The 26,740-nt window shown below is 46.8% G+C and overlaps 1 protein-coding gene across 2 annotated transcripts in view; it reads right to left on the bottom strand.

Moving 5' to 3' along the window:
• PDZRN3 (PDZ domain containing ring finger 3) overlaps positions 1-26,740 on the bottom strand; it is a 161,894-nt gene that overhangs the window by 50,414 nt on the left and 84,740 nt on the right. Inside the window, exon 1 of one of the 2 annotated variants that reach the window (XM_078610653.1) lies at positions 12,903-13,267. The exons of the other annotated variant lie outside the window; for it this stretch is intronic. Within the exon in view, the coding sequence (XP_078466779.1) occupies positions 12,903-12,971 (69 nt within the window). The 5' untranslated portion in view covers positions 12,972-13,267. Of the gene's footprint in view, positions 1-12,902; positions 13,268-26,740 lie in introns of those variants that run through there. 2 annotated transcript variants of the gene reach the window in all.

Raw genomic sequence — 26,740 nt, forward strand, 5'->3', positions numbered from 1 at the left:
TACATTTGGATAAAAAAACAACAGAAAAAACAACAATGTGTGGAATTGCACGGTAGATTTAGAATGGAAAATAAATCAAGCCCGACAGTTTAACACTGTACACACATGTGTAGCACGTTCCTTTACCCCCCAGGGATAAAAAAAACTTAAATACCGCAACTTGTAGCTTAAACCGTGGTTATCGTAACGCAGTGTAAATAAATCCTGCGCCTGCAGTTCTGCTGTCAAAACAGCACATCAGCGATAATTTTTCAATGTCTGTGATCATGGTCTATTTGTTATTTCACAGGGAAGCACGGATTATTTGTGAAGCATTCGAGATTACATTAAAAGGTGACTTACGGTGCTGCTGGGGAAAAAAAGAGATGATGGATATTTTTTGTGGCAGGAAATGTTCTTACCTGAAAAACACAGAAATACGATTTTTTGTTAGACACAGTTTACATATATTTATATATATAAAGTAATTTGTAACAGTGCAGTGCATATAGTGAAACAATCTTCTCACAGATGAAAATAATATAACTCCGGGCAAAGCTTCCAGAGGAATCATTTAATGAGACAGTGATGTTGGTATTGAACACATCATGAGGCTGTGACAGCATGAATGTACATTGGGTAGTGTGTATATATATTAGAGGCATCATTAACCTCTACTGCTGTTAATTTTGACAAATACACACAATGACAAATAAAGAGAAAACATTACGAAACAAATGAATTTCAATATATTTTCATGTTGCCAAATTTTCAATTCGTCAATGCAAGTATTGTGTTTAGAAAGTATATTACTATTTATACAACGGGCAACTTAAAATCTAAATCGCCCCATGGACATAAACATATATACATTTTAAGTTTTCCGAATAGTGTTTTTGTTAACGTGATATTTTTGAAACATTTTAATTTCTAAATCTATAACTTACAGTCACGGTATTATTCAGCAACATCACAACATTTGGACCAAGAATTTGCAACCGTGAAAATACACGGCACGAGAAAAACCTACAATGGACTGTGTTCACCACCCGAGTCAGACAGGAGAATTCTAGAAAAGTCCTTTCGGAAAGAACACACAGGAGGCCACCACTCTCTAAATTCCCATGCTTTTCAAAGTGGCATTTGGTTCGGAAAATTCCTCCCATGATCTCACGCACGCTTCAGACTGAAGTCTCTGGTTGTTGTCTGCAATAGCCCTATTAAATAGGGTTTCAACTGGAAAGAGCATGGCCTGTTAACATGCCACACAATGAGATGCGATTAGTGGCGGCTTTAATGCCATGCACCAAAATTAGCCTGGATCCATCTAAATGGCAACAGGGTAGGCTTTATGTATCCTATTGGGTTCATAATGGCTATATTAATCTTTAATACATCCCTATTTGTAGGAGCGAAACATACTGTTGTACGCTGCAGCTCTCCGATCTTTCCTTATCAGCAATATGCTTGACTCAAAATGTAACTTGTGTGACCTGGGTTCGAATCCCAATCGCTTCTGCCACATTGTTGGTGAGTGATATCTGAATCGCTGCTGGGTGTCCCCTTCACCGACCCATGTTTGACAGAGTGTGGGCAGACCATCATCCATTATTGGATTGATAAATGGCCGTACATTATACATTATTATATTACGTGCATTTCCACAGTAAAGGATATAGAGTACAGCATGCGACACAGAAACCAAGAATCACCAAATGTACCACAAACACATTTGGGCTTTAATGGTCTAGAAATGTTCTCACACAGCAAATTTGTGGGACACATGAAGAGCCATTTAATTTTCGATTTAAAGCTTTCGTGACTGCAGGGATTCATATTCTTGGTTCTTTTGGTAAAGTCACGTAGAAGGGAAATAATAAAAGAATAAAAATGAAAAGTGAGAATTTTATTATGTTTGATTTTTATTATTTTACTATTTCCCTTCTACGTGACTTTACGGAAAAAACAAGAATATGAGCCATTTAATTACCGCGTCCGATATGACTGCAACTGTTCTTTTAATTCTGTCACCGTGTAATCAGTCAAATATATTACATGTTACACACAAATGTTGCACGTTTTACATATATATATTAAAAAGTCAAACTGATTTCCCACTCAATTAATGTGGAGCAAGGCTCTTCTCCTGTTTGTAACCCTGACCCAGTGGTGGAAATTCCACATTCCTATGGCAGGGGTAAGTCTTTGTATAAGATAACTACAAATAATTCCCCGCAAAGTGGTACTTATTTAACTGAGCCATGCACTTTATCACTGTGCCACGTGACCAGATTTCACTTGCAAATAAAATGAATAAACTACAAGACGTGACATGAACCACATTTACGAGGCCAGTGTGATGACAAACCGCACACTGCAAAGAGACGCGTGTCAGTGACAGACTTGTGGATTAATTAGCACAGCCTCAGTTGGCAGGGATTCAATGACGCTTCTCTTCAAACTGGAAGCACGAGCAAAGCCTCGCGAGCTGCCACAGAGGCAAGTCAAACTTCATTCACCCGAGCCCCTTAAGGCCACATTGCATCACCTTATGACACCATAAAAAAAAGACAAAATAACAAACGCAGAACGATAAGACTTCGACAACAAAAGAAAATTACTTCTCTGGATTTGAATCGTTGGATGTGAATAGCACTTTGGAATTAACCTTTTTTTCCCTTTAATGGTAAAATATAATGAAATGTCACGATCGTTTTCAAAACTGACCATGTTGTTCAACAATGTTTGCACGACGTGAGCCCTCTTTAATAAACATTTAGTGAAAATTTACAACCCAAAAATACCTGTACAGAATAAATCAGGGATTACGCTTGTGTATACATGATTAAAAATGTATATTAATACGCATACACTCACGCGGTCACTGTTCAAGACCTATTTATTGGACAGATGTTAATTGTGTGGATCCAAAATCACGAGGATGGCATCGACATGAAAGCCTGTCCGGGTAAATTATTAATGACCACTTGGTCCAAATTGTCCAATTAGTAGTTGTTGCCTGCAGATAAACAGGATTAGCGACTTGATTTGTGAACAAAATCCCGCATTCATTGCCCCTCAGTGACTGGCCTGCCAGTCCAGTCGGGCTTGGGAAGAGCTCGTGGGGGGTTAGCCCCCCCCCCCTTCCTAAAGGCTCAGCCCCCCTTCTAAATTGTCATAGTCACGCCAAAAAATGTTGGTACAAAAATTAGTCTTGCATATTTATTGAAAGGCGTCGTAGCCTTTCCTCGAGACACGCAGCACACGAATCGGGTCTTGAGCAGACGGCGTGATAGACACAAGCAGATCCTTTACCTCATCCTGTTAATCGTTTAACATTAATTGTGTTGTGCCGCCCCCCCCCCCACCGTAGTTTTTGTATGCCTCCCCTTTAAACAGGGTTACACTATGGGGCTGAGGCCCATCTCAGAGAAGTTTTCTGATTATGAGAGTTCAATATTATTTTTTGTGATGCGGCATTGGAGGTGGCACACGAGCACAAGTAACAAAAAAACGCAAGACAATTATCATTTATACTGCCCTAAAAGACAAAATATATATATATATATAACAGGCTATAATCATGGCAATAGCCCATCTTCATAGCAGAAATATTACTTCTGCTATTCTACAGTTCAAATGTTTGGGGGAAGAGTTACCGATAAATGCGCAGCGTTTTTTGACCAATGTTGTAAATCGTCCAGTGTAATCTCGAGGCAAATGTACCCACCGTCGTCTCTGAATTGAGACGAAAGAACAACAATGGACCGCGGTTGGCTCCAGCTCTGCGGCGTTTGAAGGAACATCCACAATGTTCCCGGAGAAATCACCTGCCAGCGGTCCCCCCCCACCACCCCCCCCACCACCCCCCCCCCCACCACCCCCACCCCACCACCCCCCCCCCCCACCACCCCCCCACCACCACCCCCCAACCACCCCCCCAGCATCACCCCCCCCCCACCACCCCCCCACCACCCCCCCACCACCCCCCCATCATCACCCCCCCCCCCACCACCCCCACCCCACCCCCCCACCACCCCCACCGCACCCCCCCACCACCCCACCCCCCCCACCACCCCACCCCACCCCCCCCACCACCCCCACCCTGGCAAAACGGAGCAATCTGTGTGCGGTGCAGTCCTCGTAATTGCCGTGTAGCCAGAGAGGCACCGAGGCTTGGGAGGGACAAGTCGAGCGCGAGTGAGCGAGGAAGGGAGGGGAGGGTGGTCGCTCCCGAGACTGCGATGGAGGCGACGGCAGTGACTCGCTCACGCACCTGCCGCTCGCACCGCATGTTGTGGGCTCAACGGAAGACGGCGGTCCCACTCGCCAAACCACCTGCTGTACATTTTACTCCACCACCCACCCCCCAAAAAAAAAAAACCGGGGGGGGTCCAGGTAACACGGCCATATGGCACCGCGGGGGGCGGTGCCAACCCACGGTGCTGTCGTACAAACGACTGCTGCTCAAATAGTAATGCTAATTAATAAATGAAACATCTAACTTTAATTTTAATCTTAATTTTAGAACTTTCGTGACTGCAGGAATTATTATTTGGTTCTTTCGGTTAAGTCACGTCTAAAGATAAAATAATAAATTAAATTAAATAATAGAATACGACGTTTCGATTGCAACACAAGCAATCATCATCAGGTATAATGAAATAGCGACATAAAATCTAACCAGAAAACTATAGACAGACATATTAGCAGACAGATATCACCAAGATACATAGCGGGAGCAACACAGGTAACAGAGAGGGGTGATCGTCTCTGTGGGGTGGCCTTAAATAGACAGAGGAGGGGGGGGGCGGAGGCAGAGAGAAGGAAGGTGGGTTAGAGAAAAAATTTGCATATGCAAATTGCATATGCAATTTGCATATTTCATTATACCTGATGATGATTGCTTGTGTTGCAATCGAAACGTCGTATTCTATTATTTAATTTAATTTATTATTTTATCTTTAGACGTGACTTAACCGAAAGAACCAAATAATAACTTTAATTTTCCTTTTCGTTTGCAAAAATAAGTGTCTTTGAGTTAAAAATAGTCGAGCGATTTTTTTTCTCTGTGCGAATGGGTTGTTTAATAATTTGGTCGCGCACAATTTAATTGATTGAGCGCTGATGCAGTGGTGAGTGCCTTGCATTGTGCTATAAACTTAGATGAACCTGGCAACCTGGGTTCGATTCCCGGGGCCACGGCTAACACCAGTGGGTGGGTGATATCTCCTTCCACAACCCGCGTTGACCAACGTGGTGAAGTATGGTCAAATGCCTCCCACAAACCAACATAAATTAGAGGAAGCCCCGGTCCAACAGTGGATTCATAGAGTTCTAGACACAGCGACATTGTTTCTGGTATGGCACAATTGGCTTTAAACTTGTGGTGAAAGCCCATCATGCAAATCTCCAAAAGCCATCAGAATACCTGCATATTTATCCCTGCATTGCACAACTACTGCACGGTTATCTGATCACGTGGCTCAGCGGTAGAGCGAGTTGGCTCACAATTGGGAGGTTTCAAGTTCAAATCCTGGGGGGAGGTCAATAAAAAAATACAACTTTGTAAGGAAATTAAACGTGGTAATTGTACAGATGGACTTGCTCCCATCACATGAATGTAGAATTCACCCCACCGGTTCAGAGCTTTAAAGAGGAGATGAGCACTGCTTCAATGCTCATTCGAGCAGAAAATCAATTTGACTCTTTTGTTTAGTCGGAGAGTTCACGACATGTGCATTTCGAGCGCCGTCGCTGCTACGTTGGATTTGGAATACGAAATCAGTTTTTGTTCAACTGAGCGAGGAAGCATCTCCCCCCCAGAAATGACAAGCCAACAAGCGGCCACCAGCCCATGAGCGACCCAGCCCGGGCCGCACGCCCGGGCTGGACCTTTGTCAGGAGAGAGAGAGAGAGAGGGAGTGGGGACAGGACGGGTGTCGCGGGTGCCCGCCTCCCAGCTGACCTTGTGCCAGACAGCAGGTGGCCCGAGATCCTCCGCCACTGAGGTGCCCCACCTCGCCATGCCTCCCCCCGCCCCCCCCACTGTGCCCTACTACTCACTGATTTGAGAAACCAGCAAGGTCTACACTTAAAGAGATGTTTTTCGATTTTTTTGGGGGTGGGGGGAGCCAGGGGGAGGAGGTTTTCATTAAATATTGAGGTGTAAAATACATTGCGAGCAATTAACTTAAAATCGCATTACGTTTGGTCTTTTGCTTCGGCCAATGCTGCTTCCATGTATTTTTATCGCATTAATTGCACTGCGACGAGATGCCTGTTGATTTAAGATAATTTAGGATACGCCATTTCATGGGCTAACAACTTCTCTTTTTCACGCTGCTAATTATTAGTGCCTATTTTTGTTTTAGCAGCTCACTGCAAAATTCCTAAGCTAAAGTCTCAAATTCGTTTGCAAAAGTGCAGCCTTAAAATTGCTTCTTCATGCCACCGCTAGTGGAAGGGCTTCTCCAAGAAATCCAACCTCGAGGGTGTTTTGGCCTACTCATCCATGCTGGCCAACGTACCAGGGATTCGGTGGCAGTACTTGCACTTTACCCCACCACACGTGACCTGTCGATTGACTAACTGTGGTAAACCCATTTAAACTTGTGGGTTGACAGGGTCAGGAGAATAAAAAAAATATATCCCATAGTTTCGATTGCTGCACCGGGAGAATGAAACGGACAATGTCCCTTGCTTCATATATGTGTATCAAAATTTACATTTCGTAGCGATCAAACGAATTGTGAGCTCATGCCGCATCTCTCATTTACTATAATCCCGTCTGAATCACTATTTTAAGCATTTTACATCAAACAGAAATTCAATGATTGTCTCCTCCTTGACTGCATGCTTTGCTTGTGCATAAACATACAGCACCAAGCCTGGAACAGTACACCATTGGAAGGGTGATGAACATTTTTTATTTACACACTGTATTAATATTCATGAAATTATAAATGTATATGCCTATTATGAAATATGTACGCATTAATATATTTTTTGCGAGCAATATACTTGTATCTGAGGGCCATAACGATTCTCTCTCCCAACACTGAGTTGCCGTGATTCAGGTCCACAATTCAATCCAAGAATCGAGCGGTGCGTTGAATGTATCGGACCCCGAGTGATCTCTAGTGGGTGGGAAATTCACACGAACCTATTGCATACATCACGTACTAAAATGCACTCCCGTCGATTCCTACACACGTGACTCAATCCACGCGTCGTGAGTTTGAGTAATCGAATATTCATCGATGCATTCGCCCATTGTTTCGACTGCCGCCCAGGAGAATGGAGTCCAACTGGCGCCCTCTTTGGGCCGGTGACGCAGCACCAGCGGCAGAGGTCCATGGCTTCAAACCCGTTGGTGACCCAGATTGTCACTGCGCTGTGTAATCACCGTCATGATACCCACCGAACACCCTCGGCTTCACGGTGGACATTAGCGATCCCGTGACGTAATTCGCAAAGGAGTATTGCCACCGTGTGTCCAAATTTTCTGGATTCGAAAAAAAATACCTGCAAATTACTCAAATGGGATCATGCGAAGCAATCATTGCCGCCTACTGGCAGACCAATGCTTCAGGTCGCTCTTGCAAATGAGACTCATCCTTGGTGTCGTGAGTTCTCACCTGGTTAAAAAAGAATAAAACTTGACACTTGAACTCTGGATGGCGAGTCAAATGTGCACACCGTTACACCGCGGCAGAGCGTGTGTATGGGGTGCTCTCATAAGCCGGATTCTACCGTGGATCTCACTTGGGCTAGGAGTCACACTGACGTCACGTACGTTGTTTTCTCCCGGGCTGCAAAACAGTACAATTTCTGTAAGAGCCCATCAAGCAGAAATGGCTGTGAGAGGAGGAGTGAAGGCACGATTTATGGGCGCCCTCAGTGTGCGGTCAATGAGCTGGAACTAAGGTAGCCCCTCCCAGTACAACCATCCCCACTCACGCAGATACATCATTCCAGCTCTCCATCAATGTGAGGCCCATTAGTCAAGTATCATTTGGATATCAAAATGTAATTTTTCTCTCAGCTGGGAAATTGCTCTTTAAACGCCACAGTACACATCAGGCAACAACTGCCCCCCCTAATGGCATTTCAATTTCTTTCACATTAACGAAAGCACTGGGTTTTCAATTAACACAAAACAAAATCTGATTGTGTGTCGGTGTCAATGGCCTGCTGGCAGGATACAACAATAATTGTTTACTGCTGCGTCAACATGCTACGGTAATTAATAAATTAATTTCAAACAACTGCCCTTGGTCAAGATACAGAGTGATCTAATTTGTGCTTTTTTCTACAGGGGCTCTCTAGGGCTCGATATCGTGGAGGCGCTTCCGTCAGCAGTGGTGTGAGAGCAACCAAGGTCAGGGCTGCACCTTTAGCTTCATCTCGAGGAACAAGAGCCGACGGTTGTGTTTGCTCTTCTTCTTAATAAAGGGACGCAATGATCAGCGAGCAACTGACGTCTTACATTGCACAAGGTTAATTTGATCATTTGATGTAAGCTATCTATGCACGTGTTATTTGGTAATATCAACGGTGCAGGGAGGTGAGTAGCTGGTCCGCTGTTCAAGGGTCCTTCGAGAAGGTCGGGTTATCGTGCCAAAACAGTGTCCCAAAAATCACTTCCCATCAATGTAAGCCTTCTTTTTTTGTTGTTTTCATCCTGCCTTTACTGTCAAGCCAATCAAACTATTGACATTCTGTCTCGAGGCCTCCGATGGCCAGGGCGGCGACAAAACAACCCCACACGAGCACATTAACCAAAGAGAAGTGGCACAAAGGAGGAGCCCTAACGTGTCAGCGGATAATGATGCTTTTTTTTCTCGATTCACTGCGTTCTTTAATGGACATCGCGGGCCAGAGTATAATTTTAACCTTTTCACACGGACTGCTCGCAATATAACGTTCACATTCGCAATCCAGGAAGAGGAGGCTGGGGGGGTCACGATAAGAGAGTTGGCATCGTTGTGCAAACGAAGCGCGTGGCTGTTGAATGCTTTTCCATCCCACCCACCCACCCTCATCCCACACCCCGTCATTTTTTGCACTTGTAGTGTTTATACAACGCCCGATTTTAAACTTGACCTGTGGCATTTCGCGGTGTCTGTGGTTTCATACTGAACTTTAAATATCGCTGCCTTCTTGACAAATATATATTACCAAAATAAGCAAACACACACAGACTCCCCAACCCCAAACCCGCTGCTCTTTATAAAAATGTTTTTTTTACTTTTCAGTTTTAGCGAGAAATATGCACATTAATCAAATGCATATTGTTTACAGCTGGCGCTGCGCATAGTATTAAAGGGGCTGCTTTGCCGGCCACCACCACAGCAGCCAGTGCTATCCCGCTCAGCAGTAGCGGGCAGCAGCAGCAGCAACATTTCTGCCCACGTGTTTATCAGCACCGCACATCTTATCTGGCGTAGATAACACAGCAGCATTGGAGTACGGGTCAACTCTCCGCATGCAGCAGGCGATGATGGATGGCTCCCCAAACAGGGATCCTTTGTGATAGCACGCCGTGTCAACCAGTCAAATGACTGCGCCGAGCTGATACCCTGCTACGCCTGCCCCTAACCTTGTCGCGAGGCCACTCGCTCGCTCTCTCTCTCTCCATCTCGCTCGTTCCCCTCCCCTCCTCTGCGCCATCACCTCTTTCCATGACAATGGTGCTGACAGTGGCGCCCTCTGAACTATAATGCTTGCGGTAGCGTTTGCCGGAGAGATAACATTCAGCGTAGGTGCCGGGGTGTTTCGAAGGAGTCAGAAGCCGATCCCCTAGGCGGCACCATCGCGATGAACGGTGAATAGCCCCCCCCCTCCCAACCACCCACGTGCCCCCCACTTCCCCCCGGGGGCGCTAACCCCAGCAGCCCGCAGTGTCCCATAGCCCCCCTCCCAACCACCCCGTGCCCCCCACTTCCCCCCGGGGGCGCTAACCCCAGCAGCCCGCAGTGTCCCATAGCCCCCCCCCCCTCACAACCACCACGTGCCCCCCAATTCCCCGCGGGGGGCCCAACCCCAGCAGCCCGCAGTGTCCCATAGCCCCCCCCCTCACAACCACCACGTGCCCCCCACTTCCCCGCGGGGGGCCCAACCCCAGCAGCCTGCAGTGTCCCATAGCCCCCCCCTCCCAACCACCACGTGCCCCCCACTTCCCCGCGGGGGGCCCAACCCCAGCAGCCCGCAGTGTCCCATAGCCCCCCCCCTCCCAACCACCACGTGCCCCCCACTTCCCCGCGGGGGGCCCAACCCCAGCAGCCCGCAGTGTCCCATAGCCCCCCCCCCTCACAACCACCACGTGCCCCCCACTTCCCCGCGGGGGGCCCAACCCCAGCAGCCCGCAGTGTCCCATAGCCCCCCCCTCCCAACCACCACGTGCCCCCCACTTCCCCGCGGGGGGCCCAACCCCAGCAGCCCGCAGTGTGCCATAGCCCCCCCCCTCACAACCACCACGTGCCCCCCACTTCCCCGCGGGGGGCCCAACCCCAGCAGCCCGCAGTTTCCCATAGCCCCCCCCCCCCTCACAACCACCACGTGCCCCCCACTTCCCCGCGGGGGGCCCAACCCCAGCAGCCCGCAGTGTCCCATAGCCCCCCCCCTCCCAACCACCACGTGCCCCCCACTTCCCCGCGGGGGGCCCAACCCCAGCAGCCCGCAGTGTCCCATAGCCCCCCCCCTCACAACCACCACGTGCCCCCCACTTCCCCGCGGGGGGCCCAACCCCAGCAGCCCGCAGTGTCCCATAGCCCCCCCCCCCCCTCCCAACCACCACGTGCCCCCCACTTCCCCGCGGGGGGCCCAACCCCAGCAGCCCGCAGTGTCCCATAGCCCCCCCCCCCTCCTTGCCTGCCCTTTCCGACGTCCACAAACGCAAGTATAAGATCTGAGATTTGTCGACGCTGCCCATCTCGTGGGTACTGTAAATAAATACAAAACAAGTAACTATCACAGACGACAAACCAAGAAGCCATCACGGCTGTCTCGACCACTGAGCCAAAACGAAACTGAGGAAATGCTGTGGGAATTGCAATTCTGCGGAGAAGGCCGACACTCGTGATTTGAGTTGGAGATAACTTTGTTCTTATGCTAATGCTGCTCTTTAGCTCAGGAGGGCTGCAGATGAAGGTTTGTTTTGTGTGGACAGCCTTATATCTCCCAGCCAACAATACGAGCAGCTGCTAGCCAGCAGGCCACTTGGCACGTGTGACGACTTAAGGTTGAGAAAGTATGGCTATCAAAGACTCATTAGAAAAAAATCAAGCATCCACTCAAAACAACATTCCTGACTGTAATTATTAACCCGGGCATGAGCTTCGCGGGCCACCAAGACATGCCACGTGACACTTAAATTACACTTAGGCAATGCCAGTTTCATGAATTGGAAAGTAAATTTCATTTGAGGTTGCATTTGTATATTTTAACAATACACGATGTTTTAAAGTGGACATGCAGTTAATACGATTGTGGTGTCAAGTCTGTACGCGTAATTTCGGAGTGCCTTCAACGTATTAACGTGGTTCTTGTGGTATAATCAATGAGGCAGGATTATTATCTGCAAACACTTAGAAAATAGCTGTCATTGTCGTCAGAGAACAAACACAACTGCCATTTAAACACAGAGCGTTACAAACGATGTTGACGTTTCACTCCCCGAACATGCACTTATCAGTGTAAGCATACAAATAAGAATGTTATAATCAGAATCTGTATTTAGACTGGAGGAATCGGATGAGCTTTGACGCTATTTTTGACAAATGTCCAGTAGGGCCGGGTCGGAATCTTACAAGAACAAACATTACAAAAACACGACATGAGTGCAAAGTATAGGAAAGATAAGCAAGTCACTAAAATAAGGAAATAAACAAAGTATATGAGTACAAATTGCAAAAGTATCATAATTCCTGCCAATGTTTCAACAATAATGCTAAAAGTTAAATGTGCAGCAGACCTGTCACGACTTGCTCATGCTACTGCTTCTAACAATGCATTTTAACGGCTAAAAAGAATAACGGTCAGTGACGTTCACGGTTTTGATTGGTCTTCTTTGTTCTTTCGGTAAAGTCACGTAGAAGGGAAGTAATAAAATAATAAAAATAAACATAATAAAATAACTCTCACCACGTTTCGGCCACAACACAAGCAGCCGTCCTCAGGTGAAAACCAGGTCTTTTAGACGCTGTCGCCTCGACAGACCTGGTCTTCACCTGAGGACGGCTGCTTGCGTTGTGGCCGAAACGTCGTGAGAATTATTTTATTATGTTTTATTTTTATTATTTTATTACTTCCCTCCTACGTGACTTTACCGAAAGAACCAAGAAGATGAATCCCTGCAGTCACGAAAGCTTTAAATCGAAGTTTTGATTGAGTCCAAGCCCGGTCAGTGAAGTCAAACACATGGACCAACATACTCTTTGGTTCTTTCGGTAAAGTCACGTAGGTATAAAATAAAATAGATCACGACGTTTCGGACGCTTGTGTTGCGGCCGAAACGTCGTGATTAATTTTATTTTATTTCTAACTACGTGACTTTACCGAAAGAACCAAAGAGTATGGATTCCTGCAGTCACGAAAGCCTCAAATCAAGATGGACCAACATCCTGAGAAACCTATAGGCTTGCCACCTGCCGTACGAAAAACTGACATATCATGGAATGAATAATATCTCACAGAGTGGAGAACACACGTAACACACCATGATACAACCGCTCAAGACAATACAAATGCATCGTCTTGATTGCTGCAATATTTAGCAACCGACATAAACCAGGTGGTAAGACTCATATTTGTCCAGGATATCTCCCTAGAATAGGAAAAAACAAAAGACCCAGGACAGGTGGCAACCCCTAGCGACCACGAGCGTGGCAGGAGTAGCGGGTGCTAATTGCAACGCTCACCTTGCAGACTTCATACAGCAATTTGTAGTGTTCGTCTTGTTTGCGCAGAGTGCACAGGTTACAGCCCATGTCTTCTTTGCGAGGGCACAGAAAAATACGAGCGAAGAAATAACAACAAAATAAAAAATACAAAAAGAATAACCCGAAAAAACCCTCGTTATTTCGTACGCTAACAACCCCGAACAAAAGTCCTCAATCGCCGGGCCCCGCTGGCAGAGATCAAAAGCGACAGTGGCGCTTTTGAGGCTGCAGCAGCCTACGATGCTCGCAGCATTCCCCCGCGCTGCCTGACATGTGCAGAAACAGGACGCCTCAGATCTAACTGCGTGCACGACCGCCGCTTCGCTCGCTCGCTCTCTCTCTCTCCCCCTCGCTCCCCTTTGCACAGCTGCACCATATGATCCTCGTGCGCGCAGGCTCCTACAAGCCAGCATGCGTTTACCGCCCCCTTCCTTCCTTCCTCGCACCCCCCCGGCCGCCGCCCCCACCGCTAACCCAGTCCACCGTCTCCCCTCTCGTGCCTCCCTGCCTCTCTCCCTGCCGTTGCCCGTTCGCACATGCTGCTGGCTCCACCTCCTGCATAAGGGATTAGACGCTCCTCCGCCACCCCCTCAACCCCTGCCAATTGCCCATTGAGACTGTGTTTAACGTAATTGGCGCACTATGACAGATGAGCGTGCTCACGTTAACGACCGGGCCAGTTTGGGCCGCTGTTGATTTCGCAGCGCGGTTAGCGAGGTCGCCGGACCCCCGGTGTCTTCTCGGAGAGAGAAATCTCTGAATTAGTGAAATGGCCAGCGTATTATTCTTCTATTGATACAGGACACTCCAGTGTACACTTACCAGAAGAAGAAGCGAAGTGTAATTTGAGCACACGTTCAATGCCTAAACCTTGCAGAGCCGTAAAGAATCTAGATTTTAACGTATAACTTCATCTTTATTAATCATCATCGGCAGCATCATCCTGTGCTTTGCACAATGAGTGCATTCAAGGTGAACACGGGGAAATTGAGGCCAGGTATGCAGATGGCAGCTTGTGATGCATACCACACACACTCTCTACCTTTGCGGGACAAACATTGCATTTCACAATCTTAAAGTTGTATTTATTTTCGCTAATTTTAAACTTGAACCAAGACATAAATAGTAATGGAAATAATAATTAACTTTATTTACCCAGAAATGCCTCGCTGAGTATCTTGACTGCTTTGTCGGTGGTTTCCTGCATCAGAAGGGTCCTGCATTGGGATACTTGGCCAATTTCACGAAAGAGTGTTGGCCACGTGGGAGGAAACTCGGGTACCTTGAGAAAACCCATGCATACGCCTGGGGAAAGGTTCAAACACTGCATAGATAGACTCAATAATCCGTTGCTTGTATTTTCCATCTTCTGACCACCTCCCAAGCACTCACGTACAATTACCTACTCTTGCAATGAGAATGGCATGTGCATATATTCTATATATTCTAGATTTGAAGCTTTCGTGACTGCAATGATTCATACTCTTAGATTTTTCGGTAAAGTCACGTAGGTAATTTTTTTTTTAATTATTAATTTTATTTTCATTTTTTACCTACGTGACTTTACCGAAAAAACTAAGAGTATATTCTATATACTTTACCAAGTAGGAATATTCGTACAAGTCACCCTATATTTGTTTAATTGTACAATCAAGAGTTTTAACAATCATTTGTCGAGACTACTTGTCGAGACTACGACTACTTATACTTCTAGGAATCTATTATAATAATAATAGGAATCTATTATTTAATTTCGAATTATGTTGGTGCAATATTTTTAAATTTCTCACGTGACACTGCTGCATTTGATTATTTTGTCTTTCTTTCATAATTTTGGTGACACAGGTCAGTCTTGCGAATGAGACTGCTATCCTGGTCTCTTGAGTTCTCACCTGCTTCAATAAATGAGACATACTCTTTGGTTCTTTCGGTAAAGTCACGTAGGTAGAAATATAAAACAAAATAAAAATAATATATTACGACGTTTCGATCGCAACACAAGCGGTCGTCCGCAGGCAGAAAAATAATCCAGCAGTGGAACTGCTGAACCAGCGAGAGAGCTGTTACAACCAGGTTTCTACCTACGTGACTTTACCGAAAGAACCAAAGAGTATGGATTCCTGCAGTCACGAAAGCTTCAAATCAACAATGAGACATCGAAAGACCACTGCAGGCCACGGTGAAGTTAAGTACGCGCCACGCAACTGAAAAACGTATGAAGAGCAATCATATTTTAAACATAACATTTAAATAATTCCCTCCACGTGTATTGGTGTTAGCTTTCTCGGAAAAAAAAACCTGCCTTCATTTTAAACAAGTGCACAAGTTCGTGTGTGCACACAACGCTACTGAATAGTAGTTTTGGACGCCTGTGATTCATATTAAAATTATTCCACACAAGGCCGAGCCTTTTCAATAAAGCATCAACAATCGGGGTCAGGGAGACTGCGGCTTCGTGGCCTTGAACTCAACAAGCTCATTTTTCACTCGGTGCGTCGAGAGGAGTGCAGGAATCAAACAAGAAGCGGTAGAGAAAAAGAGCAGAGGGCAATAGAAGGGAGAGCCCAACCCTCATCCGCCAAACATCACAGCCTCTCGCAATGGGACCGCTGCCAATTCCCATGCAAATGGCCATGTCCTGGGGAGCTCATCTTGGCTTGTTAAAATGCATCACCCATGACGGGACTGCTGTTAAAGCCCCCTCCTCTCCTTCTGAAGCGCTGGTACCTGCCCCCCTCCACAAAATGCGTCTCAGCTACTCACACGACGACGACACAGCGAGCACGTAGCCCGGCGGTCGCCCACGGTGGGATGGATGAGAGAGGGGAGGACGGGAGGGCCTGGAGGCAGGGAGGGGAGCCCATCGACCCCTCCGTACGCAACGCCCTAGGGAGGACGTAATCTGATTTTTCGCCTTAATTTTTGCGTAATTGTTTGGCGTTGCGCCAGTCCCAAAAGTGTCAGGACTCGGGAACGTTGGGGGATGCCGTACACTGGATGGGGAAGGGTCTCCGGCAAATGTCCTATGCTGGAATCTGTTTGCCGTGTATTGCCCACAATGGGCTACGATCACGCGAGGATCAGCAGCGCCGCAAAACACGTGTGCAGCTTATGGCCCAATGCGCGTGCATAATTAGAAGAAAATACTTTTGGTAAAGTTGTCAAAATTGTGACAATGAGTGTTTGCCCATTTAAAAAAAGGTGTGGGAAAACAGCGATAAGTTAATATATTGATAAAAATGGCTCACCATTCCGTGTGTTCTACAACAGAATAATTACTTCGCATTAAGCCTCGAGGCAGCACGGAAAAAAAATGAAAACAAATGCCTTATATTGACAGAGCAATTACTAACCCTTAAGAAAAATGTAAATGCAGCCTTCACATTTGCATTCTTCCTTGTTACGATCGCATTGTTTTATGGACAAAGGCCTCTCAACGAGCGGTAACAAAACGCAAAAAAACGAACGGGAACGTGCACACGATTTCGTTTTCACGGATGCCGTTCCCAACACTAATTGGGTAAATATTTCACGCTGCGCAACATTTTTTTGCACGCGCAAAAGCAAAAATAAAACCCCAATCCCCAAAAACGTGCGGCGGCGAAAATTGGCAAGAATGGCCGAAGATTTCTCATTGCTTAGAGCGTACTTTTTAATCAAGCTTTTGTCGCGGTGGGTAATGGGTTGTCGTCGTTGACAATGCGCGTTTGTTACCGCTGCCGCGTGAGGGATGAACCACGGTGAACTCTTTTGCCGTTTCTTTTTTTCCAGGGAGCAGCGGAAGGTTGGCTCGTCACCGACCGTCAGAATCAACAAGATTTTTTTATTCATTCCAAAGTAATCCGATGATCTATGAAGCTCTTTTTTTACAGATGTACAAGGAGGCGAGTTGGGTGGAGGAGGGGGGAATTTGTACAAACAATATCAACAAAGCACCTTCGCCCGCAGCCGTCGGGGGAATCTGTACACGATTCCCGTGCACGATATTGACTGCCGCTCAAATCAGACTGACTATTTGCTCAGCAGATGTTTGACGCGTGGCTAAAACGACAGGGCTCGGGGTTCAATGGAGGAATGAACGAGAGGAATGCCACGGTCCGCTGAGTGTACGCCCTTTTTTTTCATTCGGAAAAAGTTTCCTTGCGTACATCAAGATGCAAGGTTTCATTCACCTCTGTCGTGATCATTTGTGTATACGTTACTTATTAGCTTAATAGACGTAGGCTGGAGCAGTGGCACAGTGGTTAAGCCCACTGTGCAATGAATCTGGCAGTCGGGTTAGCGACTGTAGTGAGTGATATCTAAACCGGTCCTGGGCCTTGCTCCCTTCACCAACCGGTGCTGACCAGCGTGTGGTGAAGTAATGGTCAAGCAACCTCCATGAACTCTATGGCACGGGAGGCCTTTATCCAGCAGTGAACTGGAAAAGGGCCATACACAGAGACATGGTTATTGATACGGCAGAAATAAACTTGAAGCATGTGGTGAAAAACAATGCCAAAGTTCATCTCAAAAAGCCATACGGATCCCTTGCATACATTTGCGTGACTCTGATCCCTGCATCGCACTGCACGGTTGTACTCGAGCACACCTGTGTCCTGGCATCACCTGTAACTGGATAAAAAAAAACATACCAGCACTCAAATTTCTGGTCACCTGTTTAAGAGTGGCAGGACGCCAGGTGCGCGTCACTTCACTGCACATTATGCCGGCTGCGCTGTGTGAAAAAAGGTGGCAAGCCAGTCTGTTAAGGGAGCCTCCGTTTGTTTAGTGGGTTATGGCTGCATGCAGAAATGCGCATTACAAACAGATGTGCATGTCAATCACGCGCATTTAGAGATACGTGTCTGCGTTTTAACACAGGCGTTCTGGCACACGGGCACTAAACATGCTGGTGTGCAGTATCATGTTCATTAATCTCGTTGCAAAAACAAAAAAAGTGTACAGACCTGAAAATTGATATGAGTAACGGCAGGCTTTGTGGTACGTTTTGTACGGATTGCTTTAGAGGTTGTATAGTTATAGTGAGACATTGCGAAGTATCCTCTGATATTTGGATGGACAGGCATAATGTTTACTGGCTATAACAACAGACAGCCTTATTGGGTGTGTTAAAATGAAACTATGAATTTCGCGATAAAAAATATAGAGGACTTCACAGTGCCGTTAACAGGATTCCATGGGCCATATAAACTTCTGGGTGTCACCGCTCCAGTAAAAAAAGAAAACACACGGTGACAGATCAGACCAAACACACAGCCGGTCGGGCATACGTCCTGCAGGTCGGAGGCGATCAAGTCCGGCAACACCACACTGGCAGAGTGCGAGACGCGACTGTGCCAGAGACGAGCCAACGCTTGTTTGTGTGATTTTTTTGGGCCGCCTTATTTTCAAACGTCGCAAACAACAAGAGAAAAAGTTCTAGATTTGAAGCTTTCGTGACTGCAAGTATTCATATTCTTCAGTTTTTTTCGGTAAAGTGAAGTAGGTAAAAACTAAAATGAAAATTAATAAAAGTAAAAAAAAATCATGACGTTTCGGAGGCAACACAAGCTTCCGTCTTCAGGTGGAACCGTCACAGCACGCTTGCTGTATCAAGTACTTGATACAGCAAGACGGAAGCTTGTGTTGCCTCCGAAACGTCGTGATTTTTATTTTATTTTTATTTTACTTTTATCAATTTTAGTTTTTTACCTACGTGACTTTACCGAAAAAACCTAAGAACAAGAGAAAAGTTGTGTCGCCTTCTCGCGAAGAGCTGCCCCCAGTGTGCTGTGGTGGCGTGATTCTGCAGTGTCCTTCTCACGCAATCAGTGATCCATCAAATGCTGCTGTCAGGTGCCAGCCAGATGAACGCTAAAGACATCCTGATCTCTTGAACCTTTCGGCATCAATCTTTTGCCACAATCATTACCAATTTGTGCCGGATAAGTTGTTTTTTTGGTTGATCCAAAGTGTTCGAGCTGTTTGTGTGCCAACGCACGAGCAGGCATGCTCGTCTGTGTGTGTGTGAATTTATTGCACGATGTTTGGCACACTGCTCTACGAAACCACGCGACCTGGGTTCGCTTTCCTGCCACAGCGAACGTCAGTGGAGAGTGAAATCTGAATCGGTGCTGGGCCTCCCCTAGGTTGACTCAGCCTTAGATGAGTACTTTGCGTGTGTGTGTGTACCTTAGCATTAGTGAGACCACCGGGTGTGTTGCAGGCCACAAAACCCCCTCGGTGTACTACGCAGGCTTTCGTAGGTGCTCGCTAACAGAACTTGCCTCAGTAGTCTGTGTCGGCCACACTGGGGACCTTTTTTTTTATCTTGGCGAAAATCTTTAAAGCAGACTAACTTAATAATCACAGGTCACGCGGGCATTTTTGTGACAAAATAGTGTTAATTGCTAAATCCGTTCACAGATACTCATTCAAGGGTCGAAGCAATTTTCTTACTTTGCTTTTATCACCTTTGAGGTTAACGATCTACTCAACAGGTGGTAAAATAAACTGCAATTCTTAGAAGACAAACGAGCTGCCTTTGGAAGCTTTTACAATCCACAAGTCAGGTGTGGCCAATAGAAGGTAAAGTGGATTGCTTGGAAAACCATCAATCATCCAATTAAGGATATTGGTCTGTTTGACACCAAGGCAGTGCGTACACCAGGTTGCCGCACTTTGCTCAATCGAATCGCAAGCTGGACAAGGCTGAAAGAAAATACTTTTTTGCAAGGACAATAACATTCCACGCACAAAAGTACACAGGCTTACTCAATTTGGCAGCCGATCTGCCTTAATCCCTCTTTCTTAATGTGCCGCAATATGACGCCTGTTTAATTGGACCTTTGTCCTGCCTGGACCCAAGCAAATTCTGGACAACAATCGGGCCAATTGTGGCCACTGGGCATTGCTCGGCAGTTACATTTCTGCGGAGCAACGCAGCTATGGCTCCCACGAGAAAGCTTTGGCATCAATGAGGCATTGATTTTGTCCACACCGGATGCCCCGATCTGACAGTTGTGGTGCATGTCGCGAGCAGCAAAACTCAACCGGAGCAGCGACCAGCATCGGCGTCACCGTGCCGTGGTGCTTATCCACCCCTGACCCCCTCTACGTCTGCTTTGTCCCCGGTCGTCTGGCACATCGATTTAGCGCAGCCCACGCACGTTCGTCCACATCAAATTAACGATATTTTTTTGCCTCTGCAGGGAGATAATGCGGCTGCTTGCTTTATTTTCTCCCCCCCCCCTGCCTTCCACAATTGACGGAGAATATCTCCAAGCTGCTGTCAGATCTCGGCAGAGGTGGGACAAAGTCATTGTTATGCAAGTCCAAGTCGAGTCGCAAGTCATCAAATTCATGACTCGAGTCTGACTCGAGTCCAAGTCACATGACTCGAGTCCACATCTCATAGGTGGGACAAAGTCATTGTTATGCAAGTCCAAGTCGAGTCGCAAGTCATCAAATTCATGACTCGAGTCTGACTCGAGTCCAAGTCACATGACTCGAGTCCACACCTCTGGATCTCGGAAGCTCAGGAGAGGTTAAGCCTGGTGGGTACTTGGATGGAAGGCTGCCTGGACGTTGCAGCCTTTGGCAGTGAGGCGGCCGGGACAGTGAAGTATGACGATGCATTATTGTATCTATCTCTCACGTATCCTCTGTGTACTCCGGTTTCCTCCCACAAGCCAAACACTCACGAATGGAACTGGTCAAACGTCTCAATGCAAGACCCTCCTGAGAAAGAGTTTCGAAAATGTTCTACTTCCTTGAAGCATAAATCTGCTGTCCACCCGCTGGATAAAACTTGGCAGCGACGACTGAAGCTCACAGCTACGGTGGGTGATCGCAGTGCATCCCTAATTAGCAACGAGACGTTAATTGCAGCATCTCGGATGTTAAGAGGAAAACTTGGCATGAACAAGTTCTGCAAACAAACGCAAGTGGCCCATCGATCCTGACAGACAAGCGAACACAATAGGTCACTGCCATCTCACCAACGGTCACATCGCCTACGACAGGAATTCCGAGGAGGCTTGCTTCCCCATAACAGGCCATATCCTCCATTCATATGCAAATTTACACAAGATACAGTTCTTAAATATGCTCACTTGGCGGGCACAAGTACTGGAATGGAGTTGAGCTCCCGGGATCTGGATTGAGATGCATCGGTTTGCGACACTGAGTGTGAGTCCGTGTCAATTTGGGCGGGACATGACTGAAAGCCCCGCACAGATGGATCGTCAGAGCATACCGGTGGATCTGTGAGACTCGCCGTCTAGTCTATTGCAAAGACCCGGTAGCCGCAAAGTCACAAGGTGCAGCCCTTGCACGTGCTTGCTCACACCACCGCTGGTGGAAGGGCCTCCCACCAGAGAGAGCTCGACAGAGCCCCTCTAGAATGAGATTATATTTGGCCTCCTCTTCCACTCTGCCCAGGCGTCTTGGGAGAGGTGGGAGTACCGACACTCTGCCCCCCCCCAACACACACGACCAGCCAATCGAATGATTGTAGTGAATGTATTTGTGCTTCTGCATGCACAGAGGTGGGGAGGGGGGCGGGGATTTCATAAACTTGCGGCCGATTTTAAGTCTGTCGTGCCGGGTTTATCCAATCGGTGACCTCTTAATTGTAAGTCTAGTGTTCAAAACAAATTCACAATGGTAGCATCCATGGCATCAAGATATGATTCTCGATGAAGGACAAAAGATAAACCGCAATATACAGTGTATACATTCGGAATTATTTGTCGATACTTTTTAAGGATGTCAAAGTAAGGGAAATTACGTGAGTTGCTTCTTTTATTCCATGACAAAAGACAGAAATACTGAGCCATGAACCATGATTAACTGTACACAATAACAATGCACCCTCAGCGCAGCACTGTAATGTGTAAAATGTGATTAATACGCACATTTACAAATGCTGACTTATTTAGTCCAGTGATAATGTAAATAAAACACTATCACACGTCATTATGTCTCCCACCACTGCAGCCTTTGAAACAATATATAATTTCATCTTTTTTACCCCCCCCCCTCGTCACACGGCGTCACAAAAAGTCAGACCCCCCCCTCCCAAAACAAATGTTTCTATTTTGAAAATAAAACATGCTTCAAATCGCTTTAAACTATTGTCATTGTAGTGCGTATTTAATGTGGCGCTGCACTCTGATGTTGTAGGAGAAAAAAATGTATTAAAACGTCTATTTAATTAAGTAGAACGTGTTGTCTATCTATATATATAAAATCGCAAATCTGTCTGTGTGTGTGTGTCTGTGTGTCGCCGGACCATACGCAGTTTCATTGGACGGCGGTTGCCCCTGGCAACGGGTAGCGACGCATTCGCTGCCGGGTGGACGCCATTTTTAATTCCCGTTAAAAATATGCGCACGCATTTGTGGTATAAACTCGATATACCCAGCGTTGCCCGGGGGGAAAATACATTTAAAATTGTATGCAAACTTTCAAACATTACATACCAATGAAAAAACAACTGTGTAATTACTTTTAAACCCGACGCGCCAAGAATCGATTCTCTGAATCGCGCAAAGGAATCGAAGGTTGTAGATTCCTTTACATTAGGACGATTCCCGTTTACTATAAGTTGCTTAAAGTCGATATAAACTGCTACGAACGGGAAATATCCGGCGTTGACCGGGGCAAAAATGTGATTAAAAACTCCTGAAAAAATAAAAAAACAATGAAAATGAAACTCTATCATTCAAAATGTAAACCCCCAACATGCCAGGAATCGATTCTTTGAATCGCACAAAGGACTAATCGAAGGTTGTAAATTACTTTAGGATCGCGCTTCCTGTTTAATATAAGTTGCTTATAGAGTTGATATAAACTGCTACGAATGGGAAATATCCGGCGTTGACTGGGGCAAAAATATAATGGTGAGGGCGGTTGTGAGTGGCGATTGTGAGTGGTGATTAGTGAGTGGTGAGGGGAGGTTGAGTGGTGAGGGTGAGTGGTGAGTGGTGATTGGTGAGGGTGTGATTGGTGAGGATGAGTGGTGAGGGAGAGTGGTGAGGGAGAGTGGTGAGGGTGAATGGTGAGGGTGAGTGGTGAGTGGTGAGGGTGAGTGGTGAGTGGTGATTGGTGAGGGTGTGATTGGTGAGGATGAGTGGTGAGGGAGAGTGGTGAGGGAGAGTGGTGAGGGTGAGTGGTGAGTGGTGAGGGTGAGTGTTGAGGGTGAGTGGTGAGTGGTGATTGGTGAGGGTGTGATTGGTGAGGATGAGTGGTGAGGATGAGTGGTGAGGGAGAGTGGTGAGGGAGAGTGGTGAGGGTGTGATTGGTGAGGATGAGTGGTGAGGGAGAGTGGTGAGGGTGAATGGTGAGGGTGAGTGGTGAGGGTGAGTGTTGAGGGTGAGTGGTGAGTGGTGATTGGTGAGGGTGTGATTGGTGAGGATGAGTGGTGAGGGAGAGTGGTGAGGGTGAATGGTGAGGGTGAGTGGTGAGTGGTGAGGGTGTGTATATATGTAAGGTTATTAAGAAATATATTTTTCACCCGGGCAACGCCGGGTACTTATGCTAGTATTTATTTAAAGTTGCGCATTTTGATGTGATGTCATATTTCTCACCCCCCCCCTCGTCAGACATCGTCACAAATGTCTGACCGCCCCCCCCCCCCCTTAGATGCGTGACGTCATTTATGGACATCCCCATATTCTCTCCCAATTTTATCCCGATTGTGCTATTGGCCTCATATCTTTCGAAGAAATATCTATTGGGAAATCTCACAAATCAGTGCAACCCAGTTTTGTTAGGGAATGGCCCAGAGAAGTGGATATCATGTAACTACCTTTTGGAAGTGACCTTTGGTCTATACAGTAGAGAGAAGCAATTTCGCGTCTGGCCTGGATGTGGGATTCATGTTTATCATATGACCAGTAAAAGCTGGAAATTAGCAGAATGTGCATGCAGAACCACATTGCATATCATGGTTTATTGTGCTTCAACAAGTGACAGGGCTAACACCATCAACTCACGACACTTGGAAATCCAGTTTATTCAAGGGTGGCTAAAACCTGGGTTCAAACCCAGGATCACAGCGGTGCCAGCCAGGGTGGCACGTGCCACCCCCCCCCCCCCCCCCCCAATGATCCGATCGAAATCTCTAATTTCGATCGGATCATTGGGGTTTATTAGTAATAAATCGGCATTTTGCGACCCCCACTGCCACTGTGTAGCATATTATTCTAACTAATAACTCATATCATTTTTCATTGCTGGAGGGGTTTCCCCCCCTACCTGAAAATCCTGGCTCCGCCATTGACTTCTGAGCCACCCAGCCAAACCTCTCTTTCATACATATTTCATATATTGGAATATCCAGTGACATGACGAGACTTTTGGATTTGCAAACAGCAGCAGCAGCGACAACGATGAAGAAGATCCCTCTGAATATCTTTTGTCAAGAGCTCAACGAAGCCATCTCTTTCTCTTGCCCGGTCAAAAAGACCCATCTTCAGACATTTGGTGCCACAGCATCGCCGTCTTGTTTTTAGAGAGTGCTCTAGACGTGGCCGCCCTCGAGTGTCCGGACCCTTTTCACCGCCGTCATGCATTTCTTGGGATTTCACTCTCCCAGCGCAGCTTTAGATTAGACGGCCCTACATCCCTCCTGGGAGTCCGTGATGCCGAAAGACCGTGCGTCCAAATACCAGGGGTGGGGTCATCGTCTCCAGCAATCGCCGTGACCTCAGGCGCAGACGGCAAAAATCCCATACCCGTAAACCTGAAAATAAATCTCTTACAACAGCAACAGTAATGCCCTGGCTTGTGGACTCCTGATGGCTTGGGGTTGCCTTCAAAGTTCATACGTCTACCAAGGTTTGTGTCCCAGCCAATTTATGTCCGAAGGTTGTGTGTGGCAGTGTACGACATACCCGCAAATCGACAATGCCTGGTGCGCAGGAGTTCGTGGGTTCGATCCCAACCCTGATTCCTTTGTATATTTGGAATTCACGTGTTCTCTCACTCTCCCCGTGGTCGCGTGGGTCCTTCGGGTTTTCCCTCCGCATTTATAAACTTGGATTTAGATTATTTGGCTATTACAATAAATTCCCATATGATGGTGATCCTCTTCGATGAGCCATCATGTGGGGCCATGTTACCTCTCATGACGTGCTAATAGCTCAGAAGTGGTATTACTGTTACGTGTTTTTATTAATGTTGTTATAGTAAAAAATGGATATAAGCACACCGCATATAAGCACAGCTATTATATCGCCACACGTGGTTACATTATTACACTAATGTGGAGGGGGGGGAGTAGACAACTTCTTATATAAGCACACTATTGTGGATATAAGCACATCTGCCAATTGCTGCCATGGGGGTGTGCTTATATCTGGTGTCTTCTGTACTATTCTTAACAGTTAGTAAGTGTATCATTACAGGAGACATTGAAAGTGATATATTGATGAAACACGGACACTCTGGTAACAACAACATTTGTCCATCATATATAATTCACCGTGCTATGCTTATAAGCGATCTATATCGCAGTGCTTTTTTGTTTATCTTTTTCCCCCCCCGACAAAGTTTCCCACGAGATTTACTGCGCCTGCTACAAAAGGGGGATGACGCGATGCGGCCCGGTTCGGCACCGGTGACACAAACCATGACACAGCCCTGCCTTGAGCACGGCTAACCTGGCACGCGTCCACTGCATTATTAAAATAACAAAACAAAACAACAACAAGAAGAAGAAGTGCCATCAGCCTCTCTTCCGCCCTTCCCGCTCTGCGGGGGAGCGGGCGCTCGGGGGTGGGAGGGAGAAATGTGAGCTCATGATGGATGGTCAGTGTGGCTTTTTACGACCGCTTCGCAGGATGTCCCAACATCCCATAGATGTGCTCACGCAAGCCCGCACACGCGCTCGCTCCCGACACGCGCGCAGGCAACCTCCAACGCAGGCCACAGCGACGAACACACACTTAAAGCCGCATTGATCCCACGCCACTCCTCCCCCTCTTCCACCGCCAGCAATGCCGCAATGATTTACTGATATAGACCACAATTACCAAGCTTTTGTGCCGAGAGTGAGGGGCTGGCCAGAGAGAGCGATGCGGGTAAGGGCGTCTCTGCGTGTGAGCGCGGCCCCACAGTTGCTATTCTCTTTCTTGTGAAATCAACGGGCGTCAGATGTCAAGATAACCCAGCGAGCTAGAAAGAAAACGTCTATCCTTGTCTCCCTAACCTCTGCGCTCCCTTTCCTCATTACACAAACCCCCGAGGTGTCAGCCTGCCATCTGGAGAGATTTTGCTAATTTGCCTCTCCAGCAGTGGATCTGGCGTTCGACGCACGCAGCAGCAACACAACCGCGCTTACTTAAAAGGCAAAACTATTTTTCTTTCGGGGAAAAAAAAATCCTATCCTAATTACGCTTCAGAGGGCTTTTTAGTCACACATTTCCTTTTACTATTGCCAAGCACTGGTTACCCCGCGGAGTGTAATATTATTAACAAAGGCATCTGGTATTGTGACAGTAGCGACGGAGAGAGAGAGAGAGTACGATCCTGAGTCTTCTGCATCGACGAACATGACTGACTGCTTCAACAGGGAGCCATCTCTGCATCGCACCCACCCCCTCCCCGCCTGTGTCTGTTAGCAACAAAAAACTCTGGCACGAGTCCAGTCTCCTTTGCAGTCCCTCGTGTCACAGACACATCACCCGACACATCACCCCGCTGGGTGTAAAGGACAAAAAAAAACCACTGCGCCGTTACGTGACGCCAACTTGGGGGGGAGTATTGCAACCGTTGTGCAACAAAAAAAAATTAGACGTTATGACGCTGACGTTTGCTGGTCTAATTAA

Source organism: Lampetra planeri, chromosome 34, assembly GCF_965212315.1.
Source record: "Lampetra planeri chromosome 34, kcLamPlan1.2.h2, whole genome shotgun sequence".
In the NCBI taxonomy this organism is placed as follows: Eukaryota; Metazoa; Chordata; class Hyperoartia; order Petromyzontiformes; family Petromyzontidae; genus Lampetra; species Lampetra planeri.